The following is a 24,432-nucleotide window of genomic DNA, read 5'->3' as shown; positions in this document are numbered from 1 at the left end:
CTTTTCATATGATATCAAGGTCCATTATTTATTCGGCATTTGAGCCACGGAACCACCGTTCGATGAGATTTAGAATCTCCAGACCCAGAACTTTGCATATGTTGTTGTTGGATCCGGGTTTTCCCAGAATTCCATGTTGGTACCATTAGGAGAGATAACAGGCAACAGATCAAAATAACAATTCTTCTACATTCTCTAATTGGGTAGACTTCTTATAAATTAAGTAATGCAGATGTTTAACAATAATGTAACTCTTGAGAGCGTTAAATTAAACCAAATGGACCGGTACGGGTCCATTTGGTTTAATGTTACGCTCTCAAGAGTTAAAGATCTATAAGGGTCCATTTGGTTACCAACTGTCCAACATTTAGCTGCATGGGGACCACCTGGAACCCCCTCAAGGACCACTGGTGGTCCGCGGACCACTGGTTGAGAACCCTGGCCTGAACCAGGAGTGCCTCCCTGGATAACACGTCGGTGTGTCACACGCGCACGCACACACACACACAAACTCCATTCATACGTTTTCAGCTAAACATGTAACGCTAATGACTAGTAGTAGTAGTGCACACGCGACAGCTTCACACACACACACACACACACGCGCGCGCTAACACGCACGGTCACTCGCGCGCGCGCACACACACACACACACACACACACACGCACGCAAACACACACACACACGAGGGCACGGTGTCGTGTCGAGCCTCCGAAACACACACACACACACGACAATCGTTTCCTCGAGATCGCAATAACTTCCTCAACAAAACCTTCGTTATGTGTGTGTGTGTGTGTGTGTGTGTGTGTGTGTGTGTGTGTGTGTGTGTTCGCTGCTGCTCGTTTACAAACAAAACAAAACCAGCCCCGCCGCCGCCGCGAACGGAGCGAACGGTCGGAAAAGAAAATACAAGCAAACCAAACCCAATACATATTAAAACATTGAATTAAAAAAAAGCAACTCACCGCAAAGCGTAAAAAAACGCTACCCCGGTCTATTAGTAGTATAGTAACTAAGTAATAGCCTGCGAAGTGATGAATTATTTGTCCAGTAGTTGTGAGAAATGTTTTAAAATCCACATCGCCGCCTCTCCTCTCCTCTCTGCTCCGTGGAGAATAGAATAGGGAAGCGACGCAGAGCCAGCCCAGCACACTGAGCCCCAACCCGGCCTGAATGAAGCTCTGCTGCCTGGGAGAGGCACGGAGGTGGAGGAGGAGGTGTGGCTTCCTCTGTCTGACTGTGCGTGTGTGTGCGTGTGCGTGCGTGTGTGTGTGTGTGTGTGCGTGTGTTACACTTTGTATTACTATACTTGTGAGGACTTTTCAACATTTCAGGACGTTGATTTTTAGGAATGCGGCTGCCATTATATATTTTTTCTTAAAAAATAATAAAAAAAACCGAATCCTAAAAAGTCCCGATCTATAAGCTGTTGCAATGTTCAAAAAAGCCCGGTGGTGAGCTTGTAGATCGACTATTTTGGAAGCGTGACAGCAGGCAGCGCACAACCAAAGTATGGTCAAAAAAATAATTATAATAATAAAAAAATATATAATAATAATAATAATAATAATAACAACAATCTTATGAGGACCAAAGACTTATTTTTTCTCAATTTCCATTTCTCTAATTGTGCTATACTTGTGGGGACATTTGACCCCCCTTAACACACGCGCGCGCGCACACACACACACACACACACACACACACACACACACACACACACACACACACACACACACACACACACACACACAGGGAGGGGTTAAGCACCTGCTCCCCGTCGGTCACGCCTTCACAGGGCTGACCCTGCATTGTCCCCCTGCTCGCTGCCATACAGAAGAATAGCCTAGCGATGTGCTTCACATTCCACATTATGATGCTCTAGTGTCGGAACGGACGGTTCCAATCCCAGGTAGCAGTGTCGACTAAAGCAGTCGTTCCCAAACCTTTTCATGTCAAGGACCCCCAAATTGACACTAATTATCCCGCGGACCCCCATTTGAAGAGATATGCCAGGGACCCCCATAAGAGAAGATTGTGACGGCTCTAGCAGTGATTCTCAACCCGTTTAATTTCAAGGACCCCCAGTTTGACATGCATATTAGTCTACAGACCCCCATTTAATGGCATTTCTATCTCTGGGACCCCACATTCATATTGTAAAATCAATGTTAATGTAACTCTGAGAGTGTACAAATGGAACCAAATGGACCCGAGTTGTACACTCTCAGAGTTACAGACCCATAAGGGTCCATTTGGTTCCAAACTATCATTTAGCTGCATGGAGACCCTCATGGAACTTTCCAAGGGGTTTGGCTAAAAACGGCCATAGCCGTCATCACAAATATGATGAGGTCAGCATATAAGTGGCTATGGCCAAATTTAGCCCAAGGGGTTTTGTACAAAACTAATACTAGCAATGTATTCAGAATCATTGAAAACCCTTATAGTTTGACCCATCACATGCTACTAAAAGCATAATGAAATTTAGAAAATGTTGCCTTATATTGGATGTTGTTGGTACCCCAGCTTATTATGCAGTATGAAAATTGCCCAACATATGCAAGTTAGCATCCGGCAGTTTCAAAATGCTGGGGACCCATACTCAACATTTCTAACATAAAACCTTAGGGTACTCAAAACATTCGATTCTGGCAAGTAGACCATAGGACAGACTTCAGACACGCCTCCTCAGGAGACTTGGCTCAGATCTGAACCCATTTTGATTTGGCATTTACATTTAGGAACCCGTTGCGACCGCATGCCTTTCATGCTGACGTCGACCCAAGGCAGGGTTCGAACCCACAACCTTCCGCATGCAAGGCATATGCTCTAACCACTACACTAAATTGTACAACCTAAGTAATTGCCACAGATGTCCACAAGGGGACAGCCACCCACCAAAAGAACATCATCCTCAGCTGTGTTTAACCTCTCTCCTTCACTGGGTTTATCAATGGTTTTACTGTGGATTAGACCTATAGAAGCCAGCAGCAGTTGTACAGGGGCGGGCAACTTTGAAGATGGAGAGGGCCACTATATTTCCACACTCGCTGCGTCCAGAGGGCCACATATGCATCTCTCCTATAGCAAAATAGCTGATCTACAAGCTCAAAACTGTTTTGAGCTTGTAAATCTGCTATTTTTGCTCTATTTGAATTGAAATCCAGAATTATTTGTTGCTATTTTTTAATTGGAATCCTGAAAAGTAACCTTTTTTATTTAATTTCAAATGCATTTAGTTATAGTTATGTTATCTTTATGAACTAAATACAAATACATCAGACAATAACAATTTAATACTAGTCATTAAGCTATACTAATTTAGACTGAAGTAATTACAGCGTGTCATATTTGCATGTTTTGAATTGCAACAGCTGAAATAAATAATATATCAATATTCCGATATTAACCCGAGGGCCGCATTAAGTGAAGGTGGGTGCCGCATGTGACCCCCGGGCCAGCAGTTGCCCATGTATGGATTAAAGTTAGACCTAGAAGCCATCAGCATGTTGTACAGAGTAGTCCTAGAAGCCAGCAGCAGTCGTACAGACAGTGAAAATCAAAGAAAGACTCTAAAGACAAGACGCCTTTACAGAGCCAGGGATGAGGAAAGGGATTACACAGGTGATGGATATAGAGGAAATGAGGACAAGAGATTCTTCGTGTTGGGGGATAAAGCACAATTGGATAATATTCTGTCCTGCCCATCTATAACAGCAGAAGGCTATGGTTGAGCAGTGTAAATGGTAAATAGTGCATTTATAGAGCACCTTTATCCAAGGCGCTTTACATAGATTGTGCATTACATTCACCCATTCACACACCGATGGTGGCGGAAACCATGTAAGGCACCAACCTGCACATCAGGAGCAATTAGGGGTTCAGTGTCTTCCTCAAGGACACTTTGACTCTAACTCTGGGGGAGCCCGGGTTCGAACTGGCAACCTTGTGGCCACCGCCGCCCCCTAGTGGTCACTCTACCCCTGAGCCGCCCCCACTGCAACACTGTGGAACGGCGGTGTATAAATTATGCTTAATGATGCAGCACTGGGACCTCAGTCCCTCATCTGCCTGCTGCTGTCTCTGCACACACACACACACACACACACACACACACACACACACACACACACACACACACACACACACACACACACACACACACACACACACACACACACACACACACACACACACACACACACACACACACACACAGCCGATAAGCACTGTACAGAGCATGCATGCTCAAAAATGTATGAACGGGTGCAAAAAGTAATGCTACTGTACATTCTCACAAATTCTGCTCTCATGGCGCACGTGCATGTTTTCATAACCCACGGCTACACCAGAGGCTAAATTGTATAGCTCCTCATATAAGCACACAGAGAATAATTTACATACAAAGAGTCTTGACGTAGCTTTGAAAACGTCCCCCCCACCAAAAAACACAGAATGGTTACAATGTATCCATTCATTCATCCACTGTTATGGGGTGTTTAAATATTATATTGTATATGCACTACTTTGAAAAGCACACATTTGCATAGCTCTGGCCCATAGCTCTAATGCCTTCATCAGAGCTGTGGTTACTCTTCTCTTCCTGCCATCGCATGAAATGCAGACCAGCCTGAGCAGCCTCTCCTCTGTAGCGAAAATATAATAAAGCAATAAGCCACAAGAGGTCTCAGGTTACCGTGGATTTTATAATGGTTGAGAGGCGTGGTGAGACACGAGCACAGCGAGTGTCTCCAACCCTCTCACCCATTATAAAATCCACAGTAAGCTGGGGCCTCACGTGGCTTATTGCTTTTCTAAAACGGTTACAAACATATATAGCAATGAATATTAACTATATTCACAAAAGTAGCTACACTTTGCGCCCACCAGAGCGAGCCACACTTCCTTGTTTTTTGTCAGCCAGTGTGACGAGGGAAAAGGAGGTGCTTGATGTCTTCACGAGGCCGCCCGGAGCTACACATTCACAGTCATATGAGCGCGGGCTGTGCTTAGACGCTCGCACGGCATGGGCTTGTATAGGGCAATCAAGTGCTCCCCTTCCCCAGTACAGCTACAGAGCTGTGGGAGCAGCTGGGAATGATATAAAGTGATTGAAGGTGTGGATTATCGGTGAGATTTACAATGGTCACGTGACCCAGCCAATCAGAATCAAGTTTTGGGACTAACCGTTTTAGAAAGAACGTTTTTGCTACTCACCAATACAATGGCGGCTGGTGTAATTAGAAAGCCTACTTTCCTTAGTGGACGCACTCTGAGCCCCCCACCACACGTATAAATTGCACTTCATGGCCATGAAGGGATTTATTTTTCACCGGAAGGAATAATCTTGTCTATATGAGGTTTTCTCTTGACAATATCGGTATAGAGGGCACAATGGAGTAACAGTAACTTCCGGTGAAAAAAATGTATCCCTTTCTTTCCTGTTTCCGCAACAGAGAAGAGGCTAGCCTTAACCTATTTAGGACTGAGGCCGATTCTAAAAAATGTCTTCTGTGTTCAGTGGTTCTCAAATTATTTCATGTCAAGGACCCCCAGAATAAGCCTATATGTAATTGGCCGCCGACCCCCATCTGAAAATATGTTGTTCCAGGGACCCCCCCAGAAGCAATGATTTGAGTTAAAAATGTTCGCTCTGAAAGAATATATATTCAAAGATTCACGACACATTTTCACGATTTTTCAAAAACAGCAGATCTACAAGCTCGTAGCGTGGCACTCGGTGCCGCGCGAAACAAGCTTGTAGATCTGATATTTTTCAATAGCTAAAGTATAACCTAATGCTTAAAACACCAAAAGGGGTTCCCACCCTGAATGGGTCAATGCAAGGGCAGCAAAGGGCATTAGGGCTATGGACCAGAGCTAACATTTACATTGCGTATAGCGGCAGAAACAAGCCTCCACCTACAGTAATTACTATTCCTCCTGCTTCAAGCAGCCGCAGGTGCACTAGGAGTACTAGAGCCCTCAGGGTATTCCTCTTGTCCTGTTCTTTTCCCCCCGCACCTCCTCCTCTCTCACCCTTCGCCCACATCCCATCATTCTCAGCTGTTTGTGTTCTTTCCACATCTTGCTCTTACATCGATTTTGACATTTCACCCAACTCCCCCTTTCTCGCTCTTCTAGCTCCTTATCTCTTTGGCCTGCCCATCCTTAGTACATAGCACTTACTCTCAACCCCTCTCTCCCTTTCTCTCAACCCCTCTCTCCCTTTCTCTCAACCCCTCTCTCCCTTTCTCTCAACCCCTCTCTCGCTCTCTCTCTCTCTCTCTCTCTCTCTCTCTGTGTGTGTAGCAGACCTTGGGCGTCGTTAGCTTAATTTAATAAAGGGTGTTAAGCTTTTGAGAGGCTCTTGAAGGATCTGACTGCTCTTAAATTCATTAAAATCTCTCAGCCACAAGAGACAAGTCCTCACCGTGTGGCAAAAAAGGCCTCAAATCCTAAGAGTTAGAGTTGGAGGGAGGGAGAGAGAGAGAGAGAGAGAGAGAGAGAAAGAGACCTAGTATTATATTTCTAGTAGGACTGTATTATACATGTATTATTTCACACTTGCTTTGGCATTGTGTATGTGCGTTTCTCAAGCCAATGAAGCCATTTGTAGTCTTAATGTAGCTTTGAAAATGTGTTTTGTGTCTCCCAAAATCAATGTCTTCTTTTCACTATGCCTCTTGCATTACAGGGGTACATAATATAGGCTATAGCTTGCTGCTTTATAGCAGAAATGGAATTACGAAAATGAAATGTAAAAAATACTATACGATATATTTCCGTGGACGGACTTCCTGTCTCGCTTCCTGTCTCGGATTTCGGGAGGTGTAGTTCCAGATTATATATAGATTGCGGAACAGTTGTCTGTGGCTATGAGAGACTATAGTGACACCCCGAATGTACTTAACTGCCTGACTATGAGGTGGTGCTGGCACTTAACCTTGCCTTCTTTGCCACAACATACAGTTGGAGGCCATCGATATTGTCCTTTTATTTTTGCTGAGGTTTGCGTGATCTGCGCAAAAGGACAGTTAACCCATTTTGGGCGGGAACAACTTTTGGTGTTTTAAACATTATGTTATAATTTAGCTATTGAAAAATAGCAGATCTACAAGCTCATAGCGCGCCACCGAGTGGCGCGCTACGAGCTTGTAGGTCTGCTATTTTTGAAAAATCGTGAAAATATTTATTTCAGAAAACTGGAGGATTTAGAAGGATTTTTTTAAATTTTGAGGTCAGGCCTAAATGGGTCAAATAATAAGGGACAATGTCGGTGGCACCCAACTGTAAGACTCTTATTTGCATTCTCCATATATGTACACTGTATCTACAATAAGGCGAGGGCAGGCGTCCGCCTGTCCAAATCCATTTCTGGCCTGGCCAAAATCCATACAATGAGAAAAAAGAGGACAAAAACAAGACCTGAGAACTATTAGTGGACAGCTGATTGGCCGTTGCGGTAGAGCGCGCCCCTCAATCACCCATTGGAATGTAAATGCAAGCCTTTCAGCCTTTGTATCCTACTCGTCTGGCAGGTATATCTCTTTGAAAACCTTTAGTGCTACGATTGTGCGCGGGGAGACAACAATTAACAACACATATCTTGCCTGCCCAAAACGTAATTCCTGGATACGCCACTGGATGGTGGCCGGTAAAAGGGAGTGTGTGTGTGTGTGTGTGTGTGTGTGTGTGTGTGTGTGTGGGGGGGGGGGGGGGGGGGGGGGGGGGGGGGGGGGGGTGTAGTGTTGCTGTTAAATTGCCTGGCACTGTGAAAGCATGTGTGCTTTCCTCCCCCTCGGTGTGTGAAAAGAATGGCTCCTTCACCTCCTATTTGAACTCCTCCCTCCCCTCGAGGGCACAAACGGCACGCCTCCATACCCCCACGCCCACCCCCCCTGCCCCCCACCCCCTCGCTCTGCTGTGCACGACAAGTGGCAGCTCTTTTTAGGCTGCACACACACCATGGGGGGCGTGGTCAGAAGAGAGGACGAGTAGAAAGAGTTGAGTGTTGTTTTAGTCACCCGGAATGTTTTAGTGTTAGTCTAGTTTTAGTCGACTAAATATAATACGATTTTACTAAATCTACGGGTGATTTAGTCGACTAAAATGTATCGTGGCGGGCCTTGATGCTGTCGTAATGGCTGATTTTACTGCTGATTTTACTTGCTGAAAATAGCCGATCTACAAGCTCGTAGCTCGTAGATCTGCTATTTTCAGCATGCAAGCAAGTGTAAAATGACCACTGTGTGGTCTCTTGTCCACTAGTCCCTTCCTAACATTTTAGTCTAGTTTTTATTTGTTGACAAAATCGACAGTATATTTCATATAGTGTTAGTCATCATGGCTTAGTTTTTATTACGTTTTTATGTAGTTTTCCTCAGTGAAAAAAAGGTAGTCAACAAAATAATTTCGTCTTAGTTTTAGTCGACAAAATCAACACTGGTTGAGAGACCCCCTTCCCGTTGGACCTGCCTGCATGCCTGGGGGCGGGGCCTGCAGAGTCGTATAGATGAGAGAGTTGGCTTCATAAATACTTTTTGAAATGTCTATGGGAAAAATGCATTGGGATTCATTTCCTGGGTCTGGCGTCGTCATGAAAGGGGGCGGGACTGCGACGCTCTATTAACTTTGTATTTAGGGTTTCTTCCTGGAGGCTGAACCCTTGACAGTCAAACGGGCCAATGAAATAGACAGTAATATAGTGACATCACACTATCAGCCCCTCCCCTAACCCCTCCCCCTTTATCATACAGCTGTGGGTGCGGCTTCAGTTCAGGTGGATCACCACCAATCACCACCCACCAGGCAAACCAGGCATACTTAATGAACTGGTGGGCGTGTCCACATAAAAGCATGATTTTAACAAATACTGTACACTTTTTGGAAAAAGTTATATTATAATAATACCTGATGATCATGTTTTAGAAAAGAATCGTGGCACTCCGTCTTTAAATATGACAACTCCGCTCACCTCATGGGTTCCAGTCTCTTCTACATAGACTTCTATTGGCGAGGAGTGACAAAGGGTTAGGGTTCCATGGGTTCCAGTCTCTTCTACATAAACTTCTATTGGCGAGGAGTGTCAAAGGGTTAGGCTTCCATGGGTTCCAGTCTCTTCTACATAGACTTCTATTGGCGAGGAGTGACAAAGGGTTAGGGTTCCATGGGTTCCAGTCTCTTCTACATAAACTTCTATTGGCGAGGAGTGTCAAAGGGTTAGGCTTCCATGGGTTCCAGTCTCTTCTACATAGACTTCTATTGGCGAGGAGTGACAAAGGCCTGAACCGGGCTGTTTTCTGCCCCCTCATTGGTTGAACCACGTGATCGGGCTGTTTTCTGCCCCCTCATTGGTTGAACCACGTGACCGGGCTGTTTTCTGCCCCCTCATTGGTTGAACCACGTGACCGGGCCGCTTTCTGCCCCCTCATTGGCAGAACTGTCCTTTCAATGGCTCTGCCTGCAGGGGCCCTTCTTTTACCCAGCATGCACGCTGTGTAGCACCCCCTTAATTCCACACAACACCCATGCAACCCTGCACTGCCGGCAGCAACAAACTAAATGCATAGGCCCAACAATTGCTGTGCGTGCGTGCGTGCGTGCGTGCGCGTGCGTGTGTGCGTGCGTGTTTGCGTGCGTGTGTGTGTGTTGGAGCTACAGGGTAAAGATGTTATAACTCGAGGTGTGTGTGTTCTAAGTTCTCCAGGGGCATACTAAATTAAACCTGAGTGGATATAGAGGCAATTAATATGCAGATCAGATGCAACATGGAAGACACGGGAGGGGCTAGGTAATGTGATGTGTGTGAGTGTGTGTGTGTGTGTGTGTGTGTGTGTGTGTGTGTGTGTGTGTGTGTGTGTGTGTGTGTGTGTGTGTGTGTGTGTGTGTGTGCGCGCGCGCGCGTGTGCGTGTGATCCTCTCATTCCCCCCCTCTGATACCCAAGTGGAGGCACGCATTGCTGCTTGTCTGGCTGACATCTCGGCGTGGATGTCGACAAACCACCTGAAGCTCAACCTGGACAAGACCGAGCTGATGTTCCTCCCGGGGAAGGGCTGTCCGCACCGAGACATGGCCATCACCATTGATAATGCTGTGGTGACCTCAACTCGGACTGCGAAAAATCTGGGTGTGACCCTGGACGATCAACTGACGTTCTCGGCAAACATCGCATCAGTGACAAGGTCCTGCAGATTCCTCCTCTACAACATCAGGAGGATTCGCCCCTTCCTCACGGAGAAGGCAGCCCAGGTGCTCATCCAGGCTCTCGTCATCTCCCGCCTGGACTACTGCAACTCCCTCCTTGCTGGTGCTCCGGCATCTGCCATCAGACCTCTGGAGCTTGTTCAGAAAGCTGCGGCTCGTCTGGTGTTCAACCGCCCCAAGTTCTCCCACACAACCATCCTTCTCCGTTCTCTACACTGGCTCCCCGTAGCGGCTCGCATCCAGTTCAAAACCCTGGTGTTAGCCTATAGGGCAGTGAAAGGAACAGCTCCTTCCTACCTCCGGGCTATGGTCGATGCCTACACCCCTGCCCGACCACTTCGGTCTGCCACCTCGGGGCGACTGATTGCCTCGTCACTCAAGGGTCCTTCTGGCCGATCCACACGGTCACGACTCTTTTCTGTTCTGGCCCCACAGTGGTGGAATGAACTCCCCACTGATGTTAGGACAGCAGAGTCACTGCCCATATTTCGCCGCAGGTTGAAAACCCACCTCTTCAGGAAACACTACCCTTCCTCTCTGCCTGACCTACTTGTTGTTAACTAGTTGTACGAACGCTTGTTTTCTATTGTTGTATTGTTTATTGGATCTTGTTTAGTCGATACACTTAATTGTTTTAGCTCATGCTCATTTGATTTAGCTATTTTGTCTCATCTGTTTAAGGAAATAGGTAGCTGATATATTGCACTTTTACCTTAGCACTAGGTATACTCGTGGTTGCTTGTTTTTGCAGAAAATGCACTAAAGACTTCTGGTGATTAGTAGTTTTTGTTCCCTACCTATGTTGAATACACTTATTGTAAGTCGCTTTGGATAAAAGCGTCTGCTAAATGACTGTAATGTAATGTAATGTAATGTAATGTAATATTTACCGGACAAACCACACACTGGCTACGAATAAGAGATGATCAGAGATAGTAAGTGGAAGGAAGAGAGTGTCGTTAACCTCTATGTGTCTCACCTGCTGCCATCACCATCACCCTGTTAATGCATCTGTTAGAGTGCACTGTGCACTCACACCTGCATGCACACCCCCAAACACTTGTACACAGCGCATGCTAGGACAACGGAAAACAAAAACACCGCTTCTTCTTTGAGATCTGTACCGCTAGCATATTTATAATCACCTCACCCCAATAGAGCGTCGCAGACCCGCCCCCTACCATGGACCAGGAAATCCCAATGCATTTTTCCCATAGACATTTCAAAAAGTATTTATTTAAAGACGGTTACGCCGCGGACAAAGCCAACTCGAGTCGTGACAACTCATGACAACACAAACAATATTTTGGACCAAACAAATAATTACAAAGAAGAAAAACAACAAAAAAAGTGTTGTAACCTGCCGTTTTTTTCTTCTTTCTAATTATTTGTTTGGCCCAAAAAATTGTGTTTGTTGTCATGATTTGTCACGACTCGAGTTGGCTTTGTCCGCGGTGTAAACGTCTTTAAATAAATACTTTCTGAAATGTCTATGAGGAAAATGAACGGAGAATCATTTCCTGGTCCATGGTAGGGGGCGGGACTGCGACGCTCTATACATACAGTATATTTACAATATACACCAGTGGGTGTGTGTGGGTGCACGTGCGCAAATGCGCGCGTGCGGAGTGCAGGTGTTACAAGCTGCTTTTAGATATAAAGCATAAAACGGATTGGGTTGTGTGCGTGCGTGCGTGCGTGCGTGCGTGCCGTGCATGCGGCCTATTAACAGATGTAGTGTTTAACAGGTGAGGGAAGCCAGATAGGACGGTGTGATCCTCTGACCTCGTCCCATTAGCTCTCTCCGCTCCGCTAAGCCCTCGCATCGATCACAGCCACATAGCATTGATCTGGAAAACCACGAGAACTGAGACATCCTCTCAATATGACCACATCACAAGCGTAGTGTCACTGCAGTGGTCAGATATAGGTTAGCGGCTGAATAATATTGTGAGTGGGCGTATATTGCAGGTGGATTCGATCAAAATATCACTTTTCATTTAACTTTATTTAAGAGCATGCGCGTTTGCGCTCAGGCACAATGGCGTGCCGATAATTTCCACAATGGAAGAAAAGCCTCATGAATTGTATAATTTCTCGCCCGGAGCAAACTGATCATATTAGCGGGAAACGGTGAATGCGTTTAATGCATCTGGCAGCGGTCCTGTGAGATGCATTTAAGAAGCGGTTCAATGATGTTGGGCAACAAGCCAAAGAGGAGCCGGCAGCGTGTGTAATCTATGAAGTTAACCACTCAATAAAAAACAAGGAGAAACCTATAATGGAGATATGCTCTCAATACTTTCTGGGTGTCAGACTCATAACGCACAATATAGATTTTTTTTTGTGGAAAAATAGCCTCAGGGCCCTATCTTGCGTCCCGCCTTACCCACACCTTATCCCTGAAAAATCATGAACACAGCGTGCAATTTACGTGAAATCTTTCACGGACTTTCCTACTAAGCTGAGGAATATATCCCACCCTTTCCCATTGGCCTGTTATAGCGCCACCAACAGGTGGATTTTTGAAAAACACATTTTTGGAACAAAATACCTCAAATCATCCAATTGCCATCCAAAGTGTAGGAAGAAATGGCACCCTTTTCACATTGGCCTATTATAGCGCCACCAGGAGGCCACAACCTGACCTGCCCTGGTGGAGAGCTCTGCCCCAAGGGGCACTTTATCTATTTTGCCCTTTTTTGAGGGGCGCTAGCCCCTCCTATATTCAGTTATATAATGTAGGTTTTCGTCTTACACAAACATTAAATTCCCATTGACAATGAATGGAGAATTTTATTATTTAGTCATATGTAAGTAAGTAATAGAAGTTAAGTTAATACGTTTAGGGATAAAAGGTAAAGATATATAGCCCTCAGAATATGCCTCAAACTGTAAATGATAATTTAACTCTGAGTGGGTACAAATGTAACCAAATGGACCCAAGTTACAAATGAATGAATTAAAGCCCCTTGCGCAAAAAAAAGGGGAAAAAAATCACACTTGTGTGAAGCGAAGGGCGATCTTATCATCATACATCATCATACATCAGCCAATCAAATCATCACATTCTGGGCTACAAACACACCTACACACAAAGCTGTACTTAGGAAGGGCTAGCACCCCTCAAAAACATAAATAATACAAAGAAAATACAAAATTAACATACATCTCCACGCACGCACGCACGCACGCACGCACGCACGCACACACGCACGCAACACAATAAAAGACGCACCTTAATATAATTCCTTTCATTATTCAAATGTATTCCACCTCTCCACCTCTCCACAGTGACATATAATTAACAATGTACACTCTATTAGCCTGCACGCTGCCGGCTGCTAATTGGTTGCTGTCAGTGTGAATGCTCACATAAAGCCACCTTTCACCTGTTCACTATCAGTGTGAAGGCTCACAAGGCCACCTTCCACCTGTTCACTATCAGTGTGAAGGCTCACAAGGCCACCTTCCACCTGTTCACTATCAGTGTGAAGGCTCACAAGGCCACCTTCCACCTGTTCACTATCAGTGTGAAGGCTCACAAGGCCACCCTTCACCTGTTCACTATCAGTGTGAAGGCTCACAAGGCCACCTTTCACCTGTTCACTATCAGTGTGAAGGCTCACAAGGCCACCTTTCACCTGTTCACTATCAGTGTGAAGGCTCACAATGCCACCTTTCACCTGTTCACTATCAGTGTGAAGGCTCACAATGCCACCTTTCACCTGTTCACTATCAGTGTGAAGGCTCACAAGGCCACCTTTCACCTGTTCACTATCAGTGTGAAGGCTCACAAGGCCACCTTTCACCTGTTCACTATCAGTGTGAAGGCTCACAAGGCCACCTTTCACCTGTTCACTATCAGTGTGAAGGCTCACAAGGCCACCTTTCACCTGTTCACTATCAGTGTGAAGGCTCACAAGGCCACCTTTCACCTGTTCACTATCAGTGTGAAGGCTCACAAGGCCACCTTTCCTTCACCTGTCAAACACAACCGTTCTGGCCATGTCGGAACACAGATGCAAAATCCAGGCATATACCATGAACGCAAATAATGTCCGCAAAACACGCATTTACACGTACTCACTCACTCACTCACTCACTCACTCACTCACTCACTCACTCACTCACTCACTCACTCACTCACTCACTCACGCACGCACGCACGCACGCACGCACGCACGCACGCACGCACGCACGCACGCACGCACTCTCGGTCCCTTGTGGTCCGTTTTTCTCCAGCCGTGCAGGCAGCAGCAGCAGCAGTTATATAGCTGCGAGCTGCATGCGGGTCTTTTTATATGGACGATATTTCAGCGGGATAATTAGAAGCAAAATGTTCTCACCTCGCTCTGATCATAGAGATGAAGCAGCACCGTCTGTTCCCCTCATTACAGGAGCCCACTCAGGCATCTGAACAGCTCGTTTACACTCTCCCGGACAGAGAGAGAGAGAGGAGAGAGAGAGAGAGAGAGAGAGAGAGAGAGAGAGAGAGAGAGAGAGAGAGAGAGAGAGAGGAGGAGGAGAGAAGGGGTGTGGTGGAAAGAAAGGGAACGAAATAGACTCATTTTCCCTTTTCCCCACTAAATAGTAGAGATGAACAGAGAGAGAGAGAGAGAGAGAGAGAGAGAGAGAACGCAGCAGGCATGCACATCTAAACCTCATGAGCTCCAAATGGACCCAAACAGGTGTCATCACAATGCGTTTACACACTCTTAACGAGTTCAATTAACACTGAGAGGAAGACGAGGGAGGAGGAACACACACAAAAATCACACCTGAGCGGTGCAAACTATACATTTATTGTTATAGTTACTGTACTCTAGTTACTGTATAACTATGTAATAAGGATAGGCATTAATAAGCTACTATAGCTTCTGCCTATACCTTTTCGATCATGTTAAAAGAAAACAATATATGATCCATGTAATGTTTCAATGGCATGAGATCGAAATAAACCATTCATTCATTCACTCTAGACTCTACTGTGCTCTCTACTGTAGGCTATTGTAGTGTACTGTGCGCCGGGGGGGGGGGGGTCCCGGGTCCCCGGAAACATCCAGACCACCATGCCGGCCCGGTTCCAGGGAGCCGCCCCGTGACCGAAACGGTCGAGAAATTACGGAGTTACTGTGTGGGTCCCTGGGGGTGGTCCGTGGCCCGTGTGGGGATCCCCGGAACATCCAGAGCCCCATGCAGGAACGGTCCAGGGCTCGTACTGTAGTGTACTCTGTGCCCGTACCACTTTACTCTGTGCTGTCCTCTACTGGCCACTTTAGGTGTTGCACATGTCTGTGCTCGGACATACATACACACATTGCTGCGTAATGGAGAGGTTAGGCACCGCTCAAACATGGTCATTTCTGTCTCACCAGATCAGAGGGAAGGAAAGAGTTTGAGAGGAATGAGAAGAAAAAAGATACAGATGTTTCACTTCAGTTAAAGTATCAATACTGCAATGTAGAACTACTATGTTACAATGAAGTAAAAGTCCTTCATTCAAAATATGCTTTACTTCAGTAAAAGTACAAAAGTATTGGCATCAAAGTGTACTTTAATACGTATACCCAAAGTAGAAAGTACTCACTATGCAAAATGTCCCATTTTTATATGTATAAAAAGCTTTTAGAAAATAGCCGATCTACAAGCTCACATTGTGATGCAGTCATGCACACACGAACACTCACTTGTGCACACGCACGCACGCACGCACGCACGCACGCACGCACGCACGCACGCACGCACGCACGCACGCAAAAGCTACGACACAGGTCGTATAGGCTACCATAAATAACTTAAATTCCAAACATAAATTGTAAGAATGCTCTGGTCCATGTCCAAGTGAAAAACTAGAGCTAAGGACGGAGACTTCTCTGTGCCCTGTCAGTCCATGCATAGCTCCCTGTGTGTTTTCCATCAGCCTCATCCCCCATCGCACGCACGCACGCACGCACATACGCACGCACGCACACACGCACGCACGCACGCACGCACGCACGCACGCACGCACGCACGCACGCACGCACACTGCTTCTCTCGCCCACCCTCAAACAGATGGCAAAGGGAATGACGAGTGGAAAGCCAAACCAATTATTTATCCAAATATGAATTACCACGTCGTAACAACATAATCTGCACTTGATAGGTTTTCATATAAGTATGGGGGGGGGGGGCATCTATGGAAAGCACAACTCTATCATTAAAAGGATCCCTGGCTATAATAAGACAACTATGCCTTAAAACATTTATACACTTGGGGGCTTGGGGCTCCATTTCCGTCACCGCTAAAGCCCTTATCCCTAAACTTCTTGGCCTTTTTATACTATTTTGCAAAACATTTTTGAATAGTTAAAATGGCCAGTCTACAAGCTCACAACGTGTCAATGTAGATTGGCTATAGTTGAACTATTCAAAAATGATGCTCATATTATCATTAGGAAGTATTACGTTTTTATTAGAATATGCATTCAAAATATTCTATAGGGCTAGACCACAGATGGACATATGACATCATCAACTTGCGACATCAGGAGCAGTTCCTATTCTATATTATTTATGAAAAAAATATATATTTAAGGTGTTTTCTCTTTATTTTTTATTTTAGTCATAGAGGGAAAGTATAATGTTTTAAGGCATATTTGTCTCATTAGCCACAGGGATCCTTTTAACGGTCGTCAGCGCATGCAGCCAGGATCAGAGAGAGAGGAGATGCATGGGTCAGAGGTCCTGCCAAGGCACTGTTATTGTGTTCATTAATGATTGTGTTTCTGTTGTGCCTGCTTGGCACTTCCGCCCCCCGTTCAGCATGCCATATAGAGGGGATAAATATAGACCCTACTTTAGATTGGGGAGGGGGGTCGGGTGGGGGGTGAGGGAGGTGTGTGTGTGGGGGGGGGGGGGGGGGGAGGGGAGTTCAGGCTCATGCTAATAGGGTAATTGCATCGATTTCCATTTAGCCGCACCCACTGATGTTATTTACTACAGCATTTAGCCCCGGAAAAAACAAGGCCCCCCCCCCCCCCCTCTCTCTCTCTCGCTCTCTCCCACTGTCTGAACTCCCACAAACACATTATTAGGCCATTAAATACCCCTAACCCACCCCCACCCATGCAGGCCCGCCCCACACTCAGCCCTCTCTTTCCTTTTCAGTGCGAAGGAAAATAAGATGGTACTATTAGTGTTGTAATGATGTGGTGGTCACGTCCCGGATGCAGACATTAAGGCTCATCATCACTCGGTCTTCGCGTGGTGTCAGTCAGTCAGTCCACACTATAGTGATGGGAGATTAATCGGCCGATATTGGCCTTAATCGGTAATCGGTAAAATAAAAATAATAAAAACCTACATTCAAGCTGTTTGTGTTGGGATATGAGCCAACATTTCAATAACGGTGCATCCTATATACTTTTGGAATAAAGAGGCATAGCTTTTTTTCAAATTCAGCCTTTTTTCAGAATGGCCAAAATAATTATATATTTTTGAAACACAGAATGAGATCATATCGATTATTATATCGGTTATATCGGTTATCGGCCATAATAGCAATTAATTATATCGGATATCGATATCCTATGGGCTATGGGGCTATGACCAATGACAAAAGATCACCCCCGTGTGAACTGAGTGGTGCTCCGTGTGGGGGTCCCCAGGGGGCCCCCGGAACTTCCAGACCCACAGGAACGTGGCCAGGGTGCCGGCCCGGTTCCGGCCCGATTCCCCCACACAGTTACTGTGTGGGGGAATTAGCAGACAACTCTCTCTCTCTCTCTCTCTCTCTGTCCCTCTCTCTCTCTCTCTCATGCAAGCATGCACGATCCACATTGTAATTAGCAGGCAACAGTGCAACACTATCTCTCTCTCTCTGTTTGTAGCACAACAGCACCACTATTGCCCCTATTGGTACCCTAAACATAGGGACAGACAAAGGGACATATAGGGACAGACAAAGGGACATATAGGGACAGTAATGTTCCTTGGAATGGTTGAACCACTCAAAAAACTCCCATACCTATTGGGAGAAATACAACAATGTGCAAACACAGCAGCATAGATTTGTGAACTATTCAGACAAAAAAAAGGATCGCCAATGGAATACAACCACCCTAAGGACTACTATCTGTACCAAGTAGACCGCTAGACCTACTGTACATGTAAACAGAGATGCTAGCTTTAAACACTGTATGCTATTTAAATATTCTTGAGGAAAAATGCTGCTATTTGCCCCAAAGCTATTTGTATGTATAACGATGCAATGTGACATAGCTCTATTTACAAAATGCTGTACCTACTCACGCTGTATATAATATATTATACTCCGCATTTTCAACTGTATTTATTGTATTTTGACACTTGCTTTGGCAATGTAAACATTATCTTTTCTCGTGCCAATGAAGCTCCTTTGAATTGAATTGCATTGAATTGAATTGCTAGGCTCCAATATAGCCTGACGGCGCCTTTTGCTGTGTGTCACTCCCCATCTCTCGCTCCCCGTTTCCTGTCTAAGCTTCCCGTCTAAAAGACGAGGGCGAAAGGACCGGAAGGCGTCAAAAGACGTTCTAGGCGGCGAATGAGTTAAGGCTCAGATATAAATGAACAGGATTTGACCGTGAAAGCATGACAGACTTGTAGATAAGAGTACTAATGGTGCAGTAATAAGGAAGCAGATGGATTGCCAGAGCCCCATGCATGCAGCACGGTGGTCATTTGACCCAGAGTGTAAAAATCACACCCGACTGTGAACTGAATGGTGCAACCCCGTGTGGGGGTCCCCAGGGCGTTCCGTGGGCGCCCCATGTACGAAACGGTCGAGAAATGACAGAGTTACTGTGGGGGAATTAGCAGACAACTCTCTCTCTCTCTCTCTCTCTCTCTCTCTCTCACGCTCCACGTTGTAATTAGCAGGCAACAGTTCAACACTATCTCTCTCTCTCTGTTTGTAGCACCTCGTTTGCCCCTATTGGTACCCTAAACATAGAGACAGACATAGGCACGTTTCTGTTCCTTGGAGTGGTTGCACCACTCAAAAATAGAGCAGTATACTGTGTGTGAGGTTGCTTGCCTCCATGCTCTCTCTATCACTATATTGTCACTAAGTTATAAGAGCTGTGTCATCTTGAATATTGTTGCTGTCCGTCAGGAAGAAACCACCTAAGTCCAAAATGTTCATTTTTCAGGAAATGAAAAATATACCTTTTTTAAGGAAATGAAGAAAACCTTATAGTTTTTTTTTTAAATGATGCAATACTGCCTCATCAAAGTTGATGTTGTGACTTTATATATTGTCAATTACTTAGAAGTAGAGAGGTGGTGGAGTTAACTGTTTTAGCAGACAGTTTGAGGGTCCAATTAGGAGTTAAGAGGTTTTGTCCAATGCGTTTTTTACTACTTTCCATTGGTTCAATATTTTCAAATCAACACACAGACGTGTAAAACAAATCTAAAACCTCAATAATGGAGCTATGAGGTTTCCTCCTGACAGCAACGGCATTTTAGACCCCTGGTTATAGCCTAATGCATGTCAAACCGGGGGCCACTAGAGGCGTAAAAATCTTCTCTTATGGGGGCCCTTGGCATTGGTATTTTCAAATGGGGGTCCACGGGCTAATGAGTATCATTAAAAGTTTGCGAACACCTGATTTAGACATCAAAGCATTCAGCACACCATCCACCCCCCCTTCCTCCTTCCCTACTGTACATATTATACAGTATAATGTACTGTGATATTATCCTCTCGCTGAGGCCAGTCAGCTGATTACTGCGTGTGTATTTTCATTCATCTTTTCCTTTCACAAAGACATGCATTGTCATGTAAATTGATGTTATTAACACGATGCAAATTACAGTATGTAAACTAGCACCGATTTACTCTATTCTGCACAGTGAAATCCAGGCGGTTGATTATCCCCCCCCCCTCCCCCCGTGTTAAAGCTGCAATCTTTTCTTGTGTTAATAAATTATGTAACGTTATACGTTATTACCATTAATACAATATAACGAACACAACGGCTGTAGTGTGTCTACCTGCCCTTCTATAATATCCCATAGTCAGGTATAGGACCACTGCTGGTCAAAGAGCAATGTATCCTCTATGTAAATGGGCATTCATTCCATCATGCTCCTCTTATCTATCTAAATGGGCATTCCATGCATCATAGAGATCCTCCATCAAAGAGCTCAAAAGCAGAAATGTTGGCACTCACGTGCTGGGAGAGCCTGGTTTGAATATACAGTTTGACCGCTGATCACGACATTCCTGACTTTTTTTGATAAAGACTACTTCCCTGCTGATCACAACATTCTTTGTTTTAATTTGCCGTTTTTTGATAATTTTAAGAGATACATGGCTTCCATCGGACACAGTATAGGATACGTCACGCGTTTGGATCACGTGACTGGAAAGAAATCAGTCAGTCTGGCTTCCTATTGACCTTTTTCATATGGCCCATAAGTCTTTGCGTTTGTGTGTGCATAAGTTCCTCTTTCTCTTGCTGTGTTGCCAGTTTTGCAAGAGAAACAAGTGACCAGGTCTATATATGAAAACAACCACAAATGTAAATAGCTGATCTACAAGCTCACAGCGACACATTGTGAGGTTGTATATCTGTTGTTTAAAAACACATTGAGAATACATCGAAATATTTTGAATTATTTTGAAACATTTTAATAAAAAAGGCACAAAATATGTTCAGATGGATGTCTGTGGACAATTTCATATTAATCTGGGGTTCCTTGATGTGAAGAAATGTGGAAGCAAGCCCAAATAAGCAACTACTGTACACTTTAGAATCAAGCCCCAAAAAGACCATCAACCAGCAACTACCAATAATTTATTTGCAAGTGACTTTAAAGAAAAAAACAAGTCAAAGGTTGCTTATAATAAGCAGACATGGCAACGCGGCCTGAAGGAAGCACACACACAAGGAGCCCCTGCAGTGCCTTGGCGGGGAAAAACGTGGATATATATATATAGGGCTGATGGGAAATTGAGGTGCAATGCAAAGTTAATGAGAGGCAATGGTGGCGCACGTGTTTCACAGTTCCAAGCTGCCGTTGTTGTCGGGACAGTGGAATATTTTTGGACACTATTTTACAAACAATTGGAATATATTCAGGCGGATGAAAACGTGAAACGGACCTACAATAGCGCCCGGGTGATTCTTCAAAGTTAACAGTGAAATACTCAGTGAAGCACATTTCACGATTTCAATTCTCACACTCTGCCAGTGCACGAATGGAACCAAATGGACCCTCACACGCTCCTATAGGGTTAAATGAATACTCGGGGGGAGTTTGCGGTGTACTCTCCATGTCCTCCATCGTTGGTGCACAGGCGCGCAGCGCTGTGGAGCGCCTCCAAGCAGTATAAGGCGATAAGGGAGGCTAAGGCGCTTCCATCCCCGCAGAACACACGCACTTGGGGATAAGCTGTGAACTATACGGATCCCAAAGAATCCTCCTCAAACGCTCGCAGACGCAGACAGGCAGCAGCCGTCGCAAGAAGTGCCAGCTCTCTCTCTCTCTCTCTCTCTCTCTCTCTCTCTCTCTCTCTCTCTCTCTCTCTCTCTCTGTCTCTCTCTCTCTCTCTCTCTCTCTCCCTCTCGCCCGTCTCCCACGCTAAGAAGAAGGAGAAGGAGAAAGGGAGGAGAACCAAAAGGATTTAAGAAGCCATGTGGGGATAAACACGCAATTCTCCTCCTCCTCCTCCTCCTCCTCCTCATCTTCAGCAAGGACGTTTCATTTCCAGAACTTGCTGCTGCTTTTATTTGTTTATTTGGACGGGACAGAGTATATTAATGAACGTAATGTTCATTAATATACTCTGTCCCGTCCAAATGTGGTGTAAATATACACTGGATTTAGCAGAGATGCTATAATTTCCACGAACGCACGCACGCGCGCGCGCACATGCGCGCGCGCACACACACACACACACACACACACACACACACACACACACACACACACACACACACACACACACACACACACACACACACACACACACACACACACACACACACACACACACACACTCAAAAAACAAAACTAAATGAATTGGCATCAACATATACTTAAAGTACCAAAAGTAGAAAGTACTCACTATGCAGAATGTCTCATTTCAAGTTTCCAAATGTATAATAATCTTTGGAAAATAGCCGATCTACAAGCTCACAATGTGTCACATCGCGACACATTGTGAGCTTGTAGATCGGCTATTTTCAAAAGGCCAAAGTGTGTATAGGGCTGAAGTGGTTAATGTATGTTTTGTAAATAACTAGTAACTAAGGTGGTCAAATAAATGTAGTGGAGGAAAAAGTACAATATTTGCCTCAGTGCAGTGGAGTAGAAGTAAAAGTACTGGACATTTTACATAATCAATGAAGTACTGTAGGCTACAAATACCTCAAAATGGTACTTAAAGTATACAGTACTTTAAGTAAAAGTATTTAGTTACTTTCCCCCACTGGATATCAAGCTCCCTGTCACACTGATAGATCCCCACGTTCACAGCTTTGAGAGGACAACTGAAACAGTGGCTTAAAAACAACAGCCAGTCTTGTGATCACGTATGACTCTCAGTCCACAATAGAGTTGGCCTGTATACCCTATAGCAGTGGTAACCAACCTTGTCAAGCCCAAGAGCCCATTTTATTCCCAATTGTAAGCCATGATCTACCACTAAAATAGGCTATGTTTAAGAAAACACTTTTTGACAGGCTCAATGCATGTGCACACAAACACTATAGTTTAAATAAGAATAAATACTGATAATCAATGCCAAAATATTAAGACAAATGTATTTTTTGACTACTTGCCTGTAGGTATAGTAGTGAGTGAGAGGCTGTTTAGCTCTGTGGGTTTTTAGTTGTGCATCACAAGTTCACAACGGATAGCGGTCAAACAAGAGAACAAACAAACTCTGCAGTTGATGACTCGATACACATGTCTGGGGCCATCACTGCGAGCTATTCAAAATCCACATTCTGTGTATTGGTAGTGATGGCTGGCTGCCTGTCAGTCTTACACCCGCTCACTCCGGGATCTACTTGAATGGCTCGTGCGAGCTACTGGTAGCTCCCGAACCCCTGGTTGGTTACCCCTGCCCTATAGCAATAGTTTTTTTTTCTTATTTTCTCCCTTTACTGTGTTTGAAATGCATTATGATTTTGTATGCTGTCCTGTCATGTCTTGTTATGTCATCTTTGTTTAGTGTTCAATGTCCGTAATTTAGGTCATAAGACCTAAAATAAAAAATAAAATAAAAAATGAATGAAAATGAATGTCATGAAACCTATACGCCTGCTTTTATACTTTGCCGCATGTCGCGGTACGCCCGGTGCCGCACGCCAGTGTCGCTAAACTGCAAAGAGCCGATCGACAAGGTCACAATTCGTCCCGGTGCGATGCGCTGTGAGCTTGTAGATCTGCTGTTTTCGACAGCACACACGACACCGTCGTACAATATGGGGCACAAATGAAGCATTACATTTACTGGCACGAAGATTAGCCGGAGCCGCATGGGGACATTACCAACGCACACCGCTCGCCAAACACAGGCGTCACACTCTTTTGACACACTTTGCCCACATGCAGATGGCGCAGGGTTTCGTAGCCAGCAGGGCAAGGATGTGTGTGTGTGCGTGTGCGTGTGTGTGTGTGTGTGTGTGTGTGCGCGTGTGTGTGTGTGTGTGCGCGCGCGGGCGTGCATGTGTTTTTCCGTCGTACGTATATATCTGTGCATGCACGGGCGAGCGAGTTTGAGTGTATAATATATCTGTGTGCGGGAAAGCGCTAGAGGTCTCGCGCGGGCAACCAAGCACGTTTTATACGGTGCACATTTTCATGTTTTACTGTTAACAAGACCATCTGCTAGCGATCCATGGCCCTCACAGGAACAACGGTGAAAAAAACAACAACAGTCCAATCGAGAAGCAGATTATTGTGCAACCTCTCTCTCTCTCTCTCTCTCGCCGACACAGTGAGGGGTGGCAGAGATAACACCTCGAGGCCACGCTGTTGCTGCCAGGTAGCCTCTCTCTCTCTCTCTCTCTCTCTCTCTCTCCCTCTATCCCTCTCTCTCCCTCCCTCCCTGCCTCAGCCTCTTTGGTCTTGGTGATGAAAGAGGGGATCACAGGAAAACATGGCAGTCCTTTAGCACAAAGACACTTGGCCTGCATGAGCCCAAGGCTAGAACGCCACTCACTGCCCTTCACCA

The 24,432-nt window shown here is 45.2% G+C and overlaps 1 protein-coding gene across 1 annotated transcript in view; it reads right to left on the bottom strand.

Annotated features, from left to right (window-relative positions):
• Positions 1-21,419: 21,419 nt before the first annotated feature.
• LOC306920656 (uncharacterized protein) overlaps positions 21,420-24,432 on the bottom strand; it is a gene marked incomplete at its 3' end in the record, with an annotated part of 104,310 nt that continues 101,297 nt past the window's right edge. The window contains exons 3-4 of the mRNA XM_079497465.1: positions 21,819-21,830; positions 21,420-21,433 (exon numbers count right to left, since the gene is read on the bottom strand). Of these exons, the coding sequence (XP_079353591.1) occupies positions 21,420-21,433; positions 21,819-21,830 (26 nt within the window). The remainder of the gene's footprint in view (positions 21,434-21,818; positions 21,831-24,432) is intronic.

Source organism: Electrona antarctica (genome assembly GCF_951216825.1).
Source record: "Electrona antarctica genome assembly, chromosome: 3".
NCBI classification, from domain to species: domain Eukaryota; kingdom Metazoa; phylum Chordata; class Actinopteri; order Myctophiformes; family Myctophidae; genus Electrona; species Electrona antarctica.
The sequence above is the reverse complement of the archived record's forward strand: the minus strand, read 5'-3'. Positions and strand labels throughout refer to the sequence as shown.